The 13,445-nt window shown below is 42.3% G+C and overlaps 2 protein-coding genes across 3 annotated transcripts in view; one reads left to right on the top strand and one right to left on the bottom strand.

Moving 5' to 3' along the window:
• The window catches only part of LOC112253235 (calmodulin-regulated spectrin-associated protein 2-like), a 98,807-nt gene extending 97,106 nt beyond the window's left edge, over positions 1–1,701 (bottom strand). Inside the window, exon 1 of the mRNA XM_042322900.1 lies at positions 972–1,701. Coding sequence (XP_042178834.1) covers positions 972–1,113 — 142 coding nt within the window. The 5' untranslated portion in view covers positions 1,114–1,701. The remainder of the gene's footprint in view (positions 1–971) is intronic.
• Positions 1,702–3,445: 1,744 nt separating this feature from the next.
• ddx59 (DEAD (Asp-Glu-Ala-Asp) box polypeptide 59) lies at positions 3,446–12,357 on the top strand. 2 transcript variants are annotated; one of them, XM_042322899.1, is made up of 7 exons: positions 3,446–4,696; positions 7,520–7,705; positions 8,255–8,344; positions 8,622–8,765; positions 10,656–10,808; positions 11,677–11,805; positions 12,014–12,357. In XM_042322899.1, the coding sequence occupies exons 1-7, from the start codon at positions 3,794–3,796 to the stop codon at positions 12,278–12,280; spliced, it is 1,872 nt and encodes a 623-aa protein (XP_042178833.1). In that variant the 5' UTR covers positions 3,446–3,793; the 3' UTR covers positions 12,281–12,357. The 2 variants fall into 2 exon arrangements, with proteins under 2 accessions (XP_042178833.1, XP_042178832.1); XM_042322898.1 differs by having other exon boundaries at positions 8,622–8,873.
• Positions 12,358–13,445: the final 1,088 nt, after the last annotated feature.

Below are 13,445 nucleotides of genomic sequence, written 5' to 3'. Positions count from 1 at the left end.
TAGAGCAATGGGGTGAGGTGGAAAACAATTGGATTGTGACAATTCACATCTTATGGATATATATATATATATATCTATCTATCATGGCCTGTACACCCCCCCTACAAAGTGACAAAAGGTTTGTGTTCAGAGTCAAATTTATATCCAAATGAATTTATATTACCACCACATAAAACTGTTGTCTTTGTTGAAGTACCTAAATGGCTACCCAAACACAACTGTTACTGCTCTGCTATTTGTTACTACGGTAGCCTCAAATGTGACTCTTGTGACTAATACTGTAACTAGGTCTACTGTAGATATAGCCACCAATGTGAACCCGAGTATCAACATTATCTTTACTGTTAGACATAATAATATGAGTCACATGCTCTTACTATAGAGGCTTACTGATAATAATGGTAACAACTATAACCATGGTAACACCTATAACCATTTGATTGCGAAAGTAGGATGGCATCACCAGCCATCTAGATCTGATATTATGGTGTGGGTGGTGTCATACTCAAGAGTCATAGCTCTCAAGCAGGATAGATTCACAATCTCTGGCACCGTTTCACTTCACACCCTCATGTTTATAGCCCGCTGCCAATGAACGGAACTGAACTAGATAAGAATTGATCACGCAGCTGTTCTGGTTCTTAATTAGCAGAGGTCTATTTGAGAATGATGCCTGTTTGTTTTGGATGGATGCTTCTCTCAGGGATTCTAAATACAGTGGTTTTACAGTATATATATATATATATATATATATATACACACACACACACAACATACACATCAATTGCACTTTAAAATGCATATCTTGTTAGCTTGAATGGTGTAGTGGGTGTTATTTGTATAGCTGAGCTATAATATTGCAATGGGGAAAACAGCCACATTGCTGACAAATATGTTTGAAAAACAAATAGATGTAATTATTGACAAACTAAATGAAACCATGCAATTTATAAAAACAGAACACCACCTACCTGTCCCAAATGCTTTGGCCACCAGCCACGTGAGGCTACAGTAGATTTTTGCTCGAGAACAATCATAGTGACCGGAAGACTTTATTGCGGGAACAATAAAGGTATTTTTAATTTCCCTGGCGTCCGTCACTTCACCCATCATAACACCCTGAAGTGTCAACAGCCTTCGGCAAACACAATGATTACTAACTATGTCGCAATAGAAGTCGATGACATCCCACCACAAAGGATTTGAATGCACCACACGTTACTTGATTTGCCAGCCTTCAATTGCCTATGTAAATGTACAATTCGTTGGAGCAGACATGGAGGGTAGACTGCAAACCGTCCGTATGGTATTGTCTAACTCCTTTGAGTCAAAATGAATAGTGCAATTAGCGACTCTGCTTGTATTTTTCAGCCATTCTGCTGCTACCTGGGTTGTAATCATTAGTCCAAACAGAGTTTCTATTGGAGAAATTCAGGTAGGTCCCTCCCCGTTTCGTTCCGTTTGCTTACTTTTAAGAAAAGTTTTGCAACAGAATTGGCGTAATGAATACGCCCCAGTTTAAATGGGGTTCGCCTAATAGCTGTCAACCTATTTCAGAAGAATCTCACTGAGGAAGGCGCATATTTTCTTCAGATAGAGAGACAAAACATTCCGATTCCCATTCAAGTCTTTGTTTTCAAACACAAGTTGGTTCCCCTCTGCTTTTCCTCGCTTGTTGCGGTTCTCCTGCCGCACTGTGGCTAAGAAAGGGCTGCACTATTGCGCGTGCGCGTACCACCCAGCCACTTCTACACAACATCAAAAGAGGCCAGCATGCTTTTACTACAGTTAGAAATTGGACAGAATCTACGCATCGCATACATAGCTTGATTTGTTTGGATAAAATGCTTATGTTCTGTCTGTTTATATGTAAAATGCATCCCAGGATAGATACACATTCTAACTAACCAATGAAATAGATTAGCCTTTCTATTTTGGGACTATACGGTTCTATCTGCAAAAAGATGATTCTGAGATCATTGGCTTTAAAGTTCCAAACCCTCATTGATTTGAATGGTGTAAGCTATTTTTTATATTTTATTATTTTGAACTTAACAACATGACTTGGGGGTATTTAGAGGCATATATAGTTAGAGAACATTGAACAGAACACGGATATATCAATAACTAAGTTTGAACAAAAATTCAGAAACAACCTTGATGAATTTGCTTAATAATTTGTTGAGGTTCAGCCTTGTATTGTCAGTTGCAAGTATTTACATGATATATAATACATCATTCCTTTATGATGTGGATTTGTAGTCCTAGTAGTCCTAGTATGCATCATCATTGATACAATTAGGTTAGTTGAACTCAACATTATTCATTGAAACCACTTCGATGTGAGATTTGCAGCTATGTCAACATGTCAATTTGCTTCTGACATGTTTGTAAATCAATCAAATGTATTTATATAGCCCTTCTTACATCAGTTGATATCTCAAAGTGCTGTACAGAAACCCAGCCTAAAACCCCAAACAGCAAGCAAAGCAGGTGTAGAAGCACGGTGGCTAAGAAAAACTCCCTAGAAAGGCCAGAACCTAGGAAGAAACCTAGAGAGGAACCAGGCTATGAGGGGTGGCCAGTCCTCTTCTGGCTGTGCCGGGTGGAGATTATAACAGAACATGGCCAAGATGTTCAAATGTTCATAAATGACCAGCATGGTCCAATAATAATACGCACCCCTCCTAGGGACGGCATGGAAGAGCACCAGTAAGCCAGTGACTCAGCCCCTGTAATAGGGTTAGAGGCAGAGAATCCCAGTGGAGAGAGGGGAACCGGCCAGGCAGAGACAGCAAGGGCGGTTCGTTGCTCCAGAGCCTTTCCGTTCACCTTCACACTCCTGGGCCAGACTACACTCAATCATAGGAACTACTGAAGAGATGAGTCTTCAATAAAGACTTAAAGGTTGAGACCGAGTCTGTGTCTCTCATATGGATAGGCAGACCATTCCATAAAAATTGAGCTCTGTAGGAGAAAGCCCTGCCTCCAGTTGTTTGCTTAGAAATTCTAGGGACAGTAAGGAGGCCTGCGTCTTGTGACCGTAGCGTATGTGTAGGTATGTACGGCAGGACTAAATCGGAAAGATAGGTAGGAGCAAGCCCATGTAATGCTTTGTAGGTTAGCAGTAAAACCTTGAAATGAGCCCTTGCCTTAACAGGAAGCCAGTGTAGAGAGGCTAGCACTGGAGTAATATGATCAACAAAAACTATTTAATTCGAATTTTAAAATATACTAATCCAGATGCAGATTTTTTTTTTAAATTTGCGTGGATTAATGTACATTTTCCCTTCTCCCAATGGATTTTTTTTTTTTTTAGTAAACGTTTGCACCCCCGTTCGGTTGGTGGCGAAAACACACCTTTTGCGTGTATTTCGCCATAAAACCCAAAGAAGAAGAAAAAGACTAGAGACGTCATCAACATGAGTCTGCTTTCTGAGTGAGTCGACGTTGGATTAGATGCTTTATGCTCGCTAGCAGCTAGCTTCAGTTTGGGGTGTTTACTTCGATATCTTTGTGTTTTTCATCAGCAATTAATAATTATTTTTGTGTGTTTACTTGCGTCGTTTTGATCTTTAAATCGCAATGTAATTGCGCCAAAACCTGGTGTTGTTTTGTATCGCTAGCTGGCTAGGCTTGAAGTTACTAGCGTTTGCTAGCTGATGCCCACTCATCCGTGTACAGGTGTCATTATCACTGAGATAGTCTTTGATTAACGTTAAACATCGTGTATATCGTATTCGTAACCGTCTGTCACACCTATTCATGCTCTTTAGGATAATACTTTGGAAACATGTTTATGCCAAGAGCACTGAAGGTGAAGAGACCAACAGACAACACAAGTCAGGTGCTTAAGAAGAAGTGCAAGGTGAGCCAGGAGGGAGAAAAGGAAGGCATTGATGACACAGGACAACCCCCCAACCACAGCCTAAAGACTTCCACTACAGCTCCCTATGAGAGTGTAGAGACAGACATGAACGCTGAGACACAGGTGAAGCCTGATGACCAGGACACACACCTTCCAACCCTGGAGCAGGGTACATGGAGTCCTATACGAGCACCAGAGGACCAACAGTCCTCAGAGTCTGAGTCCAGCACCGAGGAAAGCGAAGAAGAGGAGCCTGTAAAATCCTTCAGAAAGAGCCAGAGATGGCCCGAACCGGGGGAGCCCGTCTGCGTCATGTGTGCTCGCTTCGGGGAGTACATCTGCGACAGCACTGACAATGATGTGTGCAGCCTAGAGTGCAAGGCCAGTCACCTGGCTAAAATGGGCATGGGCACAGGGGAAGATGCCTTTAACCGAGATGACACAGAGGAGAAGAGGACTTCACAATGTGGACAGCCAGCCGTTGACAGAGCTGGCAATACTGTTGAGGATGTATACAAGGACTATTCCTACAAGGAAGATGCATTTATCTCTGGGTTGACAGAGGAGCAAGTGCAGCGAGTAAAGCAGGAGCTGGGCATTGTGACAGAGGGCAGGGAGGTGGGCAGGCCCATCATAGAGTTTGAGCAATGTAACCTTCCCTCAACTCTCAGTGCCAACCTGAAGAAGGCAGGGTATGAGGCACCCACCCCTGTTCAGATGCAGATGGTGCCTGTTGGCTTGGCTGGCAGGGACGTGATTGCCAGTGCTGACACAGGTTCTGGGAAGACGGTGGCCTTTCTGCTGCCAGTGGTAGTGTGTGCTTTGAAGGTATAGTGAAATACAGTTTTTGTGGCTGGCTTGATTATTACACTGTATTATCACACTGAACTGAACTATGCTGGGTCTGAAAGTGTTTTTCTTTTCAGGTGGACCTTTTCAGCATGGTTCCAGCAACTGTGGTGGAGGCATACCTACAGTTGAAGTCTGAAGTTTATATACACTTAGGTTGGAGTCATTAAAACTCGTTTTTCAACCACTCCACAAATTGTTGTTAACAAACTATATCCACTAATTATGTGGATATATTGAAGCAACATCAAGACATCAGTCAGGAAGTGAAAGCTTGGTCGCAAATGGGTCTTCCAAATGGACAATGACCCCAAGCATACTTCCAAAGTTGTGGCAAAATGGCTTAAGGACAACAAAGTCAAGGTATTGGAGTGGCCATCACAAAGCCCTGACCTCAATCCCATAAATTTGTGGGCAGAACTGAAAAAGTGTGTGTGAGCAAGGAGGCCTACAAACCTGACTCAGTTACACCAGCTCTGTCATTAGGAATGGGCCGAAATTCACCCAACTTATTGTGGGAAGGTTGTGGAAGGCTACCAGAAACGTTTGACCCAAGTTAAACAATTTAAAGACGATGATAACAAATACTAATTGAGTGTATGTAAACTTCTGACCCACTGGGAATGTGATGAAATAAATAAATCACTCTCTCTACTATTATTCTGACATTTCACATTCTTAAAATAAACTGTTGATCCTAACTGACCGAAGACAGAATTTTTACTAGGAGATAATGTCAGAAATGGTGTAAAACTGAGTTTAAATGTATTTGGCTATGGTGTATGTAAACTTCCGACTTCAACTGTACCTAGTACAGCTTTGTACAGGCTCGGCTATGTTATGGTGTGAAAAGTTCCTTAGTGTTTATCTTTCATGATACTTTTTTGGTTTCATGGTTGTGAAAAATACTGGAATGATTTTTCTCATAATATTGAGTAACAAAGGAGGAACTTTTTAAAGTTGAAAGAAAATCAAGGTTTGTCAGAACGGACTCTATAACCAATATCAAGGTTTGTCAGAACGGACTCTATAACCAATATCAAGGTTTGTCAGAACGGACTCTATAACCAATATCAAGGTTTGTCAGAACGGACTCTATAACCAATATCAAGGTTTGTCAGAACGGACTCTATAACCAATATCAAGGTTTGTCAGAACGGACTCTATAACCAATATCAAGGTTTGTCAGAACGGACTCTATAACCAATATCAAGGTTTGTCAGAACGGACTCTATAACCAATATCAAGGTTTGTCAGAACGGACTCTATAACCAATATCAAGGTTTGTCAGAACGGACTCTATAACCAATATCAAGGTTTGTCAGAACGGACTCTATAACCAATATCAAGGTTTGTCAGAACGGACTCTATAACCAATATCAAGGTTTGTCAGAACGGACTCTATAACCAATATCAAGGTTTGTCAGAACGGACTCTATAACCAATATCAAGGTTTGTCAGAACGGACTCTATAACCAATATCAAGGTTTGTCAGAACGGACTCTATAACCAATATCAAGGTTTGTCAGAACGGACTCTATAACCAATATCAAGGTTTGTCAGAACGGACTCTATAACCAATATCAAGGTTTGTCAGAACGGACTCTATAACCAATATCAAGGTTTGTCAGAACGGACTCTATAACCAATATCAAGGTTTGTCAGAACGGACTCTATAACCAATATCAAGGTTTGTCAGAACGGACTCTATAACCAATATCAAGGTTTGTCAGAACGGACTCTATAACCAATATCAAGGTTTGTCAGAACGGACTCTATAACCAATATCAAGGTTTGCCAGAACGGACCCTATAACCAATATCAAGGTTTGTCAGAACGGACTCTATAACCAATATCAAGGTTTGTCAGAACGGACTCTATAACCAATATCAAGGTTTGTCAGAACGGACTCTATAACCAATATCAAGGTTTGTCAGAACGGACTCTATAACCAATATCAAGGTTTGTCAGAACGGACTCTATAACCAATATCAAGGTTTGTCACAAAGGACAAATATCAACCTCACTGTTGGCACCGTTTTCAGCTAGAAGTACCTCGGCTAAACTTTGAAAATCCAGCACCGCTGTTAAACCCAATTTTTGAACCGGTCCCTCACTGGCGACTCCTTGAAGCAACAGCGATGAGTAATTCATATGCACAGGCCTGTTTTATGTTCTGTAGCTTAGCTACAATTTCAAATGACAGGCTATACTATGCAGTTAGCCATGAGAAGGGAAGACTACAGCCATTCACAAACTGATGCAAATCGACTTGTCTCGATTCTTTCTATTAGGCAAAGTACAGTTACCACTTGCCTTAAGAAACATTACGTTAATTTATACTGCGGTATGTGGTGAAAACAAGTAGATCTAACCTTTAAGAATTTGACGTGGCTTTGCGTGATGTAATTCATTGGCTGATATATTGGTCTGGTAGGCGGTATGTGGTGAAAACAAGTAGATCTAACCTTTAAGAATTTGACGTGGCTTTGCGTGATGTAATTCATTGGCTGATATATTGGTCTGGTAGGCGCAGACTGTGACATCCTGATAGTGTGATTATCACTTTTGGGCCCAGCTTCAAAGCAACCTGGAAGTAGCAGAATTTCTCTCACCAAAAGTCTGATGTAAAACTTTAACCTTAACCCTACCCTTACGGAGCCTAACCCTTATGGAGCCTAACTCTAGGGTTGTTTCCAGAAATGAAAACTAAAAAGTGTGGAAGTTACTTGAATTATGCTACCCTTAGACCAAAAAGCTATTTATTGTTAATAAATATTGTCTTGATTCCTCCCCAATCAGAGGCTAGTGGAGGGTGGTCTCGGTGGTCCGGCAGCTCTCATCCTGACCCCCACCAGGGAGCTGGCCATTCAGATCGAGAGGCAGACCAAGGAGCTGGTGATGGGCCTACCTAACATGAGGACTGGCCTGCTGGTGGGAGGCATGCCCCTGCCCCCGCAGCTCCACCGCCTCAAGAGCACCATCAAGGTACAACGTTACCTCAACGTTTCTCATGACACTGTACAATAGTGTACAACGTTACCTCAACGTTTCCCATGACGCTGTACATTAGTCTACAATTGTTACGTCAATGTTTCAAAGAGAGTACTGGACAATATTAAGTCAATGTTTACCAGACATTTTCTACATGATGTCAATATTAAATTCCCATAACCTTGCAATGAAGGCCCTCCATAGCTTAGCTACAATTTCAAATGACAGGCTATACTATGCAGTTAGCCATGAGAAGGGAAGACTACAGCCATTCACAAACTGATGCAAATCGACTTGTCTCGATTCTTTCTATTAGGCAAAGTACAGTTACCACTTGCCTTAAGAAACATTACGTTAATTTATTTAATTAATACAGTTTGATTTAACCAAACTGTATTTGCTTTTCTCTTAATTGCCCTCTAGATAATAATCGCCACCTTAACTGCCTTCTAGATAATAATCGCCTCCTTAAGTGCCCTCTAGATAATAATCGCCACCTTAACTGCCTTCTAGATAATAATCGCCACCTTAACTGCCTTCTAGATAATAATTGCTACCCCAGGACGACTGCTGGAGATCCTGAAACAGAAGGCAGTGCAGCTGGATGGAGTGAGGGTTGTGGTGGTTGACGAGGTAAATATGTCTTCTCATAGCATTAATGAAGAACACTATTGTGCAGTCATTTTGAAATGATTTAAAAGGCCACTTCCCTTTTGTTTAACAAAGACCGTGCAAATTAATCAACATTTCAGTATTCACGTCGATGTAAATGTACCAGAGTTGGCAAAAGAGCACATTTTTGTAGATTGACTTAAATTGAAATGGGATTGACCCCCATCCCGTGTACCAGTAATACTATTTCGACATTGTTCAGCAGAATGAAAAATCATTTGTCCTCTTATGAGTGCAGGCAGACACCATGCTGAAGATGGGCTTTCAGCAGCAGATCCTGAAGGTTCTGGAGAACATCCCGGAGGAGCACCAGACCCTGCTAACATCTGCCACCATCCCCAAGGGCACAGAGCAGCTGGCAGCCCGACTGACCCAGGACCCGGTACGTATCGCCATCGGGGACAGGAACCAGCCCTGCGCCGACATCCGGCAGATAGTGCTCTGGGTGGAGGAGCCCTCCAAGAAGAAGAAGCTCTTTGAGATTTTAAATGTAGGTGATTTTTCAATAGCTTTTCTTCAGTCTACTGGGTTATGTTCATTAGGCAGCAAACGGAAGAAAACAGACTGAAACAGGGAGTTCTTGTTTTCTGTTGTAAAATGATTTATAAATGTTATCCGTTGAGTGGCCTCATGAACACGACCCAGGTGTAAATGACATTTTAATGTTAATTTGGGAATTTTAATGACAGGTTACTGGCATTTTCTGTATAGTGTCATAAAGCATATGCTCTCAGCACGGAGTGTTATTAAAGACCTGCTCTGAAACTTTGGCAACTAATACGTATTTTTTAAACCTCCCGCTTTGGGCTGGATGTGTCAATGTGTAATCCCTAGTTTGAAAGCAACTGTTTTTCTTGAATCTGTGCTGTGCCATTTACCTTACATTTTCCCCCCATGTGGGCCAGCCCCCTAGCAAATCGAGTTCTAGCCAATGAGCTTCCGTCTCTCTGCATTTGAGTGACAGCTAGCAAGACTCACACACAGCATAGTGAGAAAGAGCAATGACGTGGTGCACATATCTGCATGTGATGCAGTACGCAATTTTCTGCAACCACTTGTAGCTTGTGAGTGCTACTGGCTAAAAAATTATACAAAGTACTAGAGAATCTCTTAACTCTGTCAAAAGTGGGAATTCCTGCAGTATCCTGAAGACTCCCACTGGACGATATTAAGACAGCTGTCGCTGCAGCCCTGCCCCCCTCTCCAGAGGAAATGGGTGGGCCCTCAGCCATGGCTTTGCTCCAGGAAACTGAGAAACGGTTCATACCATTTATATAAGGTAGGGAGCGGGAAGAGGCTGTGCTTTCACAGACCCGTTGGCGAAATGGCATTAGATCTGCTTAGATCAATGTTACCATCCAGGGGGATGTTGACTTGTACTCCTATATTTGACCTGCAACCCACAGTCTATTTTCCAACAATTTAAATACTTGTTTTCTTCTATACTGAACAAAAATATAAACCCAATATGTGCTGAAATAAAAAATAACAGAAAATGTTTATTGCGCACAAAAAGCTTACCTCTAAAAGTTTCTGCACAAATTTGTTTACTTCCGTGTTAGTGAGCATTTCTCCTTTGCCAAGATAATCCATCCACCCGACAGCTGTGGCATATGAAGAACCTGATTAAACAGCATGGTCAATACACAGGTGCACCTTGTGCTGGGGACAATAAAAGGCCACTCTAAAATGTGCAGTTTTGTCACGCAACACAATACCACACATGTCTCAAGTTTTAAGGGAGCGTGCAATTTCATGCTGACTGCAGGAATGTCCATCAGAGCTGTTGCCAGAGAATTAACCGGTTTGTCGAGATCGGTGTGGAAGAACCTGACCTCAGCTCCATCGAACACCTTTGGGAATTGGAACGTCGACTGCAAGCCAGGCCTAATCGCCCAACATCAGAGCCCAACCTCACTAATGCTCTTGTGGCTGAATGGAAGCAAGTCCCTGCAGCAATGTTCCAACATCTAGTGGAAAGCCTTCCCAGAAGAGTGGAGGCTGTTATAGCAGCAATGTTCCTACATCTAGTGGAAAGCCTTCCCAGAAGAGTGGAGGCTGTTATAGCAGCAATGTTCCTACATCTAGTGGAAAGCCTTCCCAGAAGAGTGGAGGCTGTTATAGCAGCAATGTTCCAACGTCTAGTGGAAAGCCTTCCCAGAAGAGTGGAGGCTGTTATAGCAGCAAATAGGTGACCAACTCAATATTATAAGATGTTCAATGTAATGTAGTGTATTTCCTCATTACCTGTGTGTTTGTTTTGCCCACCCAGGACGGAAAGCTGTACCAGCCTCCGGTGGTTGTGTTTGTGGACTGTAAACTTGGGGCGGACCTACTGTGTGAGGCCGTGAAGAAGATCATGGGCCTCAACACGGTGGCCATCCACTCAGACAAGACCCAGTGGGAACGTAACCGCATCCTCAAGGTGAGGCCTGTGGCAGCCAGCTATTTCTTTGTTCATTAGCACCAAACGGAATATGACAGACTGGAACAAGGAAAGGGAATGCCAGGACTTGTCCAATAAGAAACACTCATTTGCATTTACAGATTTAAAACATTAAGAAATGTTGTCATTTGCGTCGTACCCTCGAGGTGTATTCAGTGTAATGTTTAAAGGGTTTTCTGGATACTGGACAGTACCGTACCAATACACACTAGATCCAATGGTGAGAGGAGGCCCCACTGATGCCCTCCCTTCGTTGAGACTGACCATCAGTGGCAGGCATCATCAGTCCAGTAACAGAAAGACAGCAAATTATTTACTTTTCTTCTCATTCATCTGTGCCTATACAACAAATAATCTATTACCAGTGTGATCATATACCCACAATTTTTGTTTGTTTGTTTATATAATTGGTATACCAATTATAATTGGTATAATGGTCTGAGAAGAACATTGTCAGGGCATTTCAAGTATAGACAATTTGCAGTGATACTGTATTAGACCTATAGCTTACTGCACAAACCTCATGGTTACAGAACTGTTTTTTTTTTAATAGGCTAATGTTGAATACGTTTTTAAGTCTGAGCGGTAGATCTCATTTTGACTCAGAAAGTGGTCTCGACTCAAAAGTTTGGTTACCACAGCACCAGGATCAGTTTAGCCTTTTTAAATATCATAATGAATTGGATTACATGGATAAGACCTGATCCTAGATCCGTGCTCCTACTCTGAGATTCTTTATGAATACGGGCCCAGGTCTGGCTATTATGGCTCAAACAGAAAAGCTAGTCACAGGCAGTGTACATCCATAAAGAGTATTCAACCGTTAAGCTGTTTTGTACCTCCTCAGGGTCTACTCGAAGGGGACTTTGAAGTGGTGGTCAGCACTGGCGTACTGGGCAGAGGGCTCGATCTGGTCAATGTCAAACTGGTGGTCAACTTTGACATGCCGCCCAACATGGATGAGTATGTTCATCAGGTGGGTCAATTTGCTATTGTTGTGAATGGGGAAAATCTGGTGTGCTTTTGTCATACAAAATCAATGTCTGAGACAATATCTTCTTGCGTCTTGGGGGGTAGCATCTGGCACAGAATCTTTTCTGTATAGTATTGTCTCAGGTTTTAGCTACTCAGGTGACATTGCAAATGGTTCTGTCCAGTGTGACTTTTACACTCCTTCCTCCCAGGTGGGCAGAGCAGGCAGACTGGGCCACCGGGGCACGGCCATCACCTTTGTCAACAATGACAACAAGCGTCTGTTCCTGGAGGTGGTGAACCGGGTGAAGCCCACAGGTTCCCAGCTTCCCCCCCAGCTTCTCAACTCCCCCCACCTCCATGAGCAGCAGAGGAGGGACAAACAGAAAGCCAAGCAAAGGGGGGAGGATGACATCATGGTCACCAAGAACAACCTCCTCAGCATCATCCGGAAACACAACAGGAGCTCAAAGAGATAGACAGATTATGCTACTTTGTGTTTGTGTGTGTATATCTGGGTAATTTGTCCATTTTGAATAAATTTATATGAACTTGATTGAGTTGTAATTTCGAGTTGACACTTTTATATAGTTGTGCATTTTGGAAATACTGCCATCTACTTGTCAAACACGGGCACGGCATGTTTTGGATTTTTTGCTGTGGATGGAAACGTAATTTCTGTCTAGTCAATAGCAAATCGCTGATCGGGGTTTGAAATCGACGCGGCGCCGAAGCGAAGACAACCACGACAGTGAAACGGTAAACAAACACAACTGAGTTGAATCTCCTGTCTTGATGAAGAGGTAGCTGGCATATATTGAATGCCGAAATTATATTTGAAGTAAACTGATCCGATTATCATTCTCAGCTTTGTAATGTGTGTTTTTAGACAGCTAACCTAACGTCGCCAACTAACCTAATAGTTCCTGTTTCATTACATGTCCGAATTATCCCGTTAACTTTCAACTTTTTGCAGGGGAAGATGTGCAATTTTAATAGACGTGTCTACGGATAACGTTGGAAACATTTAATTGACGAAGGATTTGTATATATTTTTTAACTGTACCATGTACTTTATACTCGATACCAAAGGAAAAAGCACACAGCTTTTTATGATAATGTCTTGACACCAAGGGACCCTGACGCCCGAAAATCTTCAAAGATCAGCGTTGAAGTTCCGCGAGAAAATATAAAATACGAGATCATTGGATAAAACCAAGGAGTTAAACACGACCTGTCTTATCTCTGGCCTGTCACCCGCTCTTGCCCTTCAGATGAGGGAAAACGACAAGTGACAACACTATGGAAATCACTCCAAATAGCGCATCTGAGAAAACACTGTCTTTGCAACACAGAACCAGAACAGGTTCATTTGACCAAAGCGCAGTTTAAAGACGTCGGCAACGCAGAGGGCTCCAGACAACGCTGGGTCAGCGGTACCGACTCTAATCAGTCTAAAGTTCTCTCTGAACAAACCCCCGAACGACAGGAAATGCAGCTGTATTACGGTCATTTAGTCTTAGGGACACCTCATCTAAAAGTAAATCGAGAGAAGCTGTTAACCTTTTAAACACTCCAACTAAAGGAGTTGAAAGGTTTCCGCCTAGATTTGCACCAAAACAACCAGCAACCCCGGGTAAAGTA

Source organism: Oncorhynchus tshawytscha, linkage group LG06 (genome assembly GCF_018296145.1).
Source record: "Oncorhynchus tshawytscha isolate Ot180627B linkage group LG06, Otsh_v2.0, whole genome shotgun sequence".
NCBI lineage: Eukaryota > Metazoa > Chordata > Actinopteri > Salmoniformes > Salmonidae > Oncorhynchus > Oncorhynchus tshawytscha.
This window is presented reverse-complemented; position numbering and strand designations above follow the sequence as displayed.

Excerpts from the sequence above, each read along its gene's own strand:
- ddx59 (XM_042322898.1), top strand. The coding sequence starts at position 3,794 with ATGTTTATGCCAAGAGCACTGAAGGTGAAGAGACCAACAGACAACACA. Across the intron at positions 8,874-10,655 it reads AGCTCTTTGAGATTTTAAAT|GACGGAAAGCTGTACCAGCC; the intron begins GTAGGTGATTTT and ends TTGCCCACCCAG. Across the intron at positions 10,809-11,676 it reads AACGTAACCGCATCCTCAAG|GGTCTACTCGAAGGGGACTT; the intron begins GTGAGGCCTGTG and ends GTACCTCCTCAG.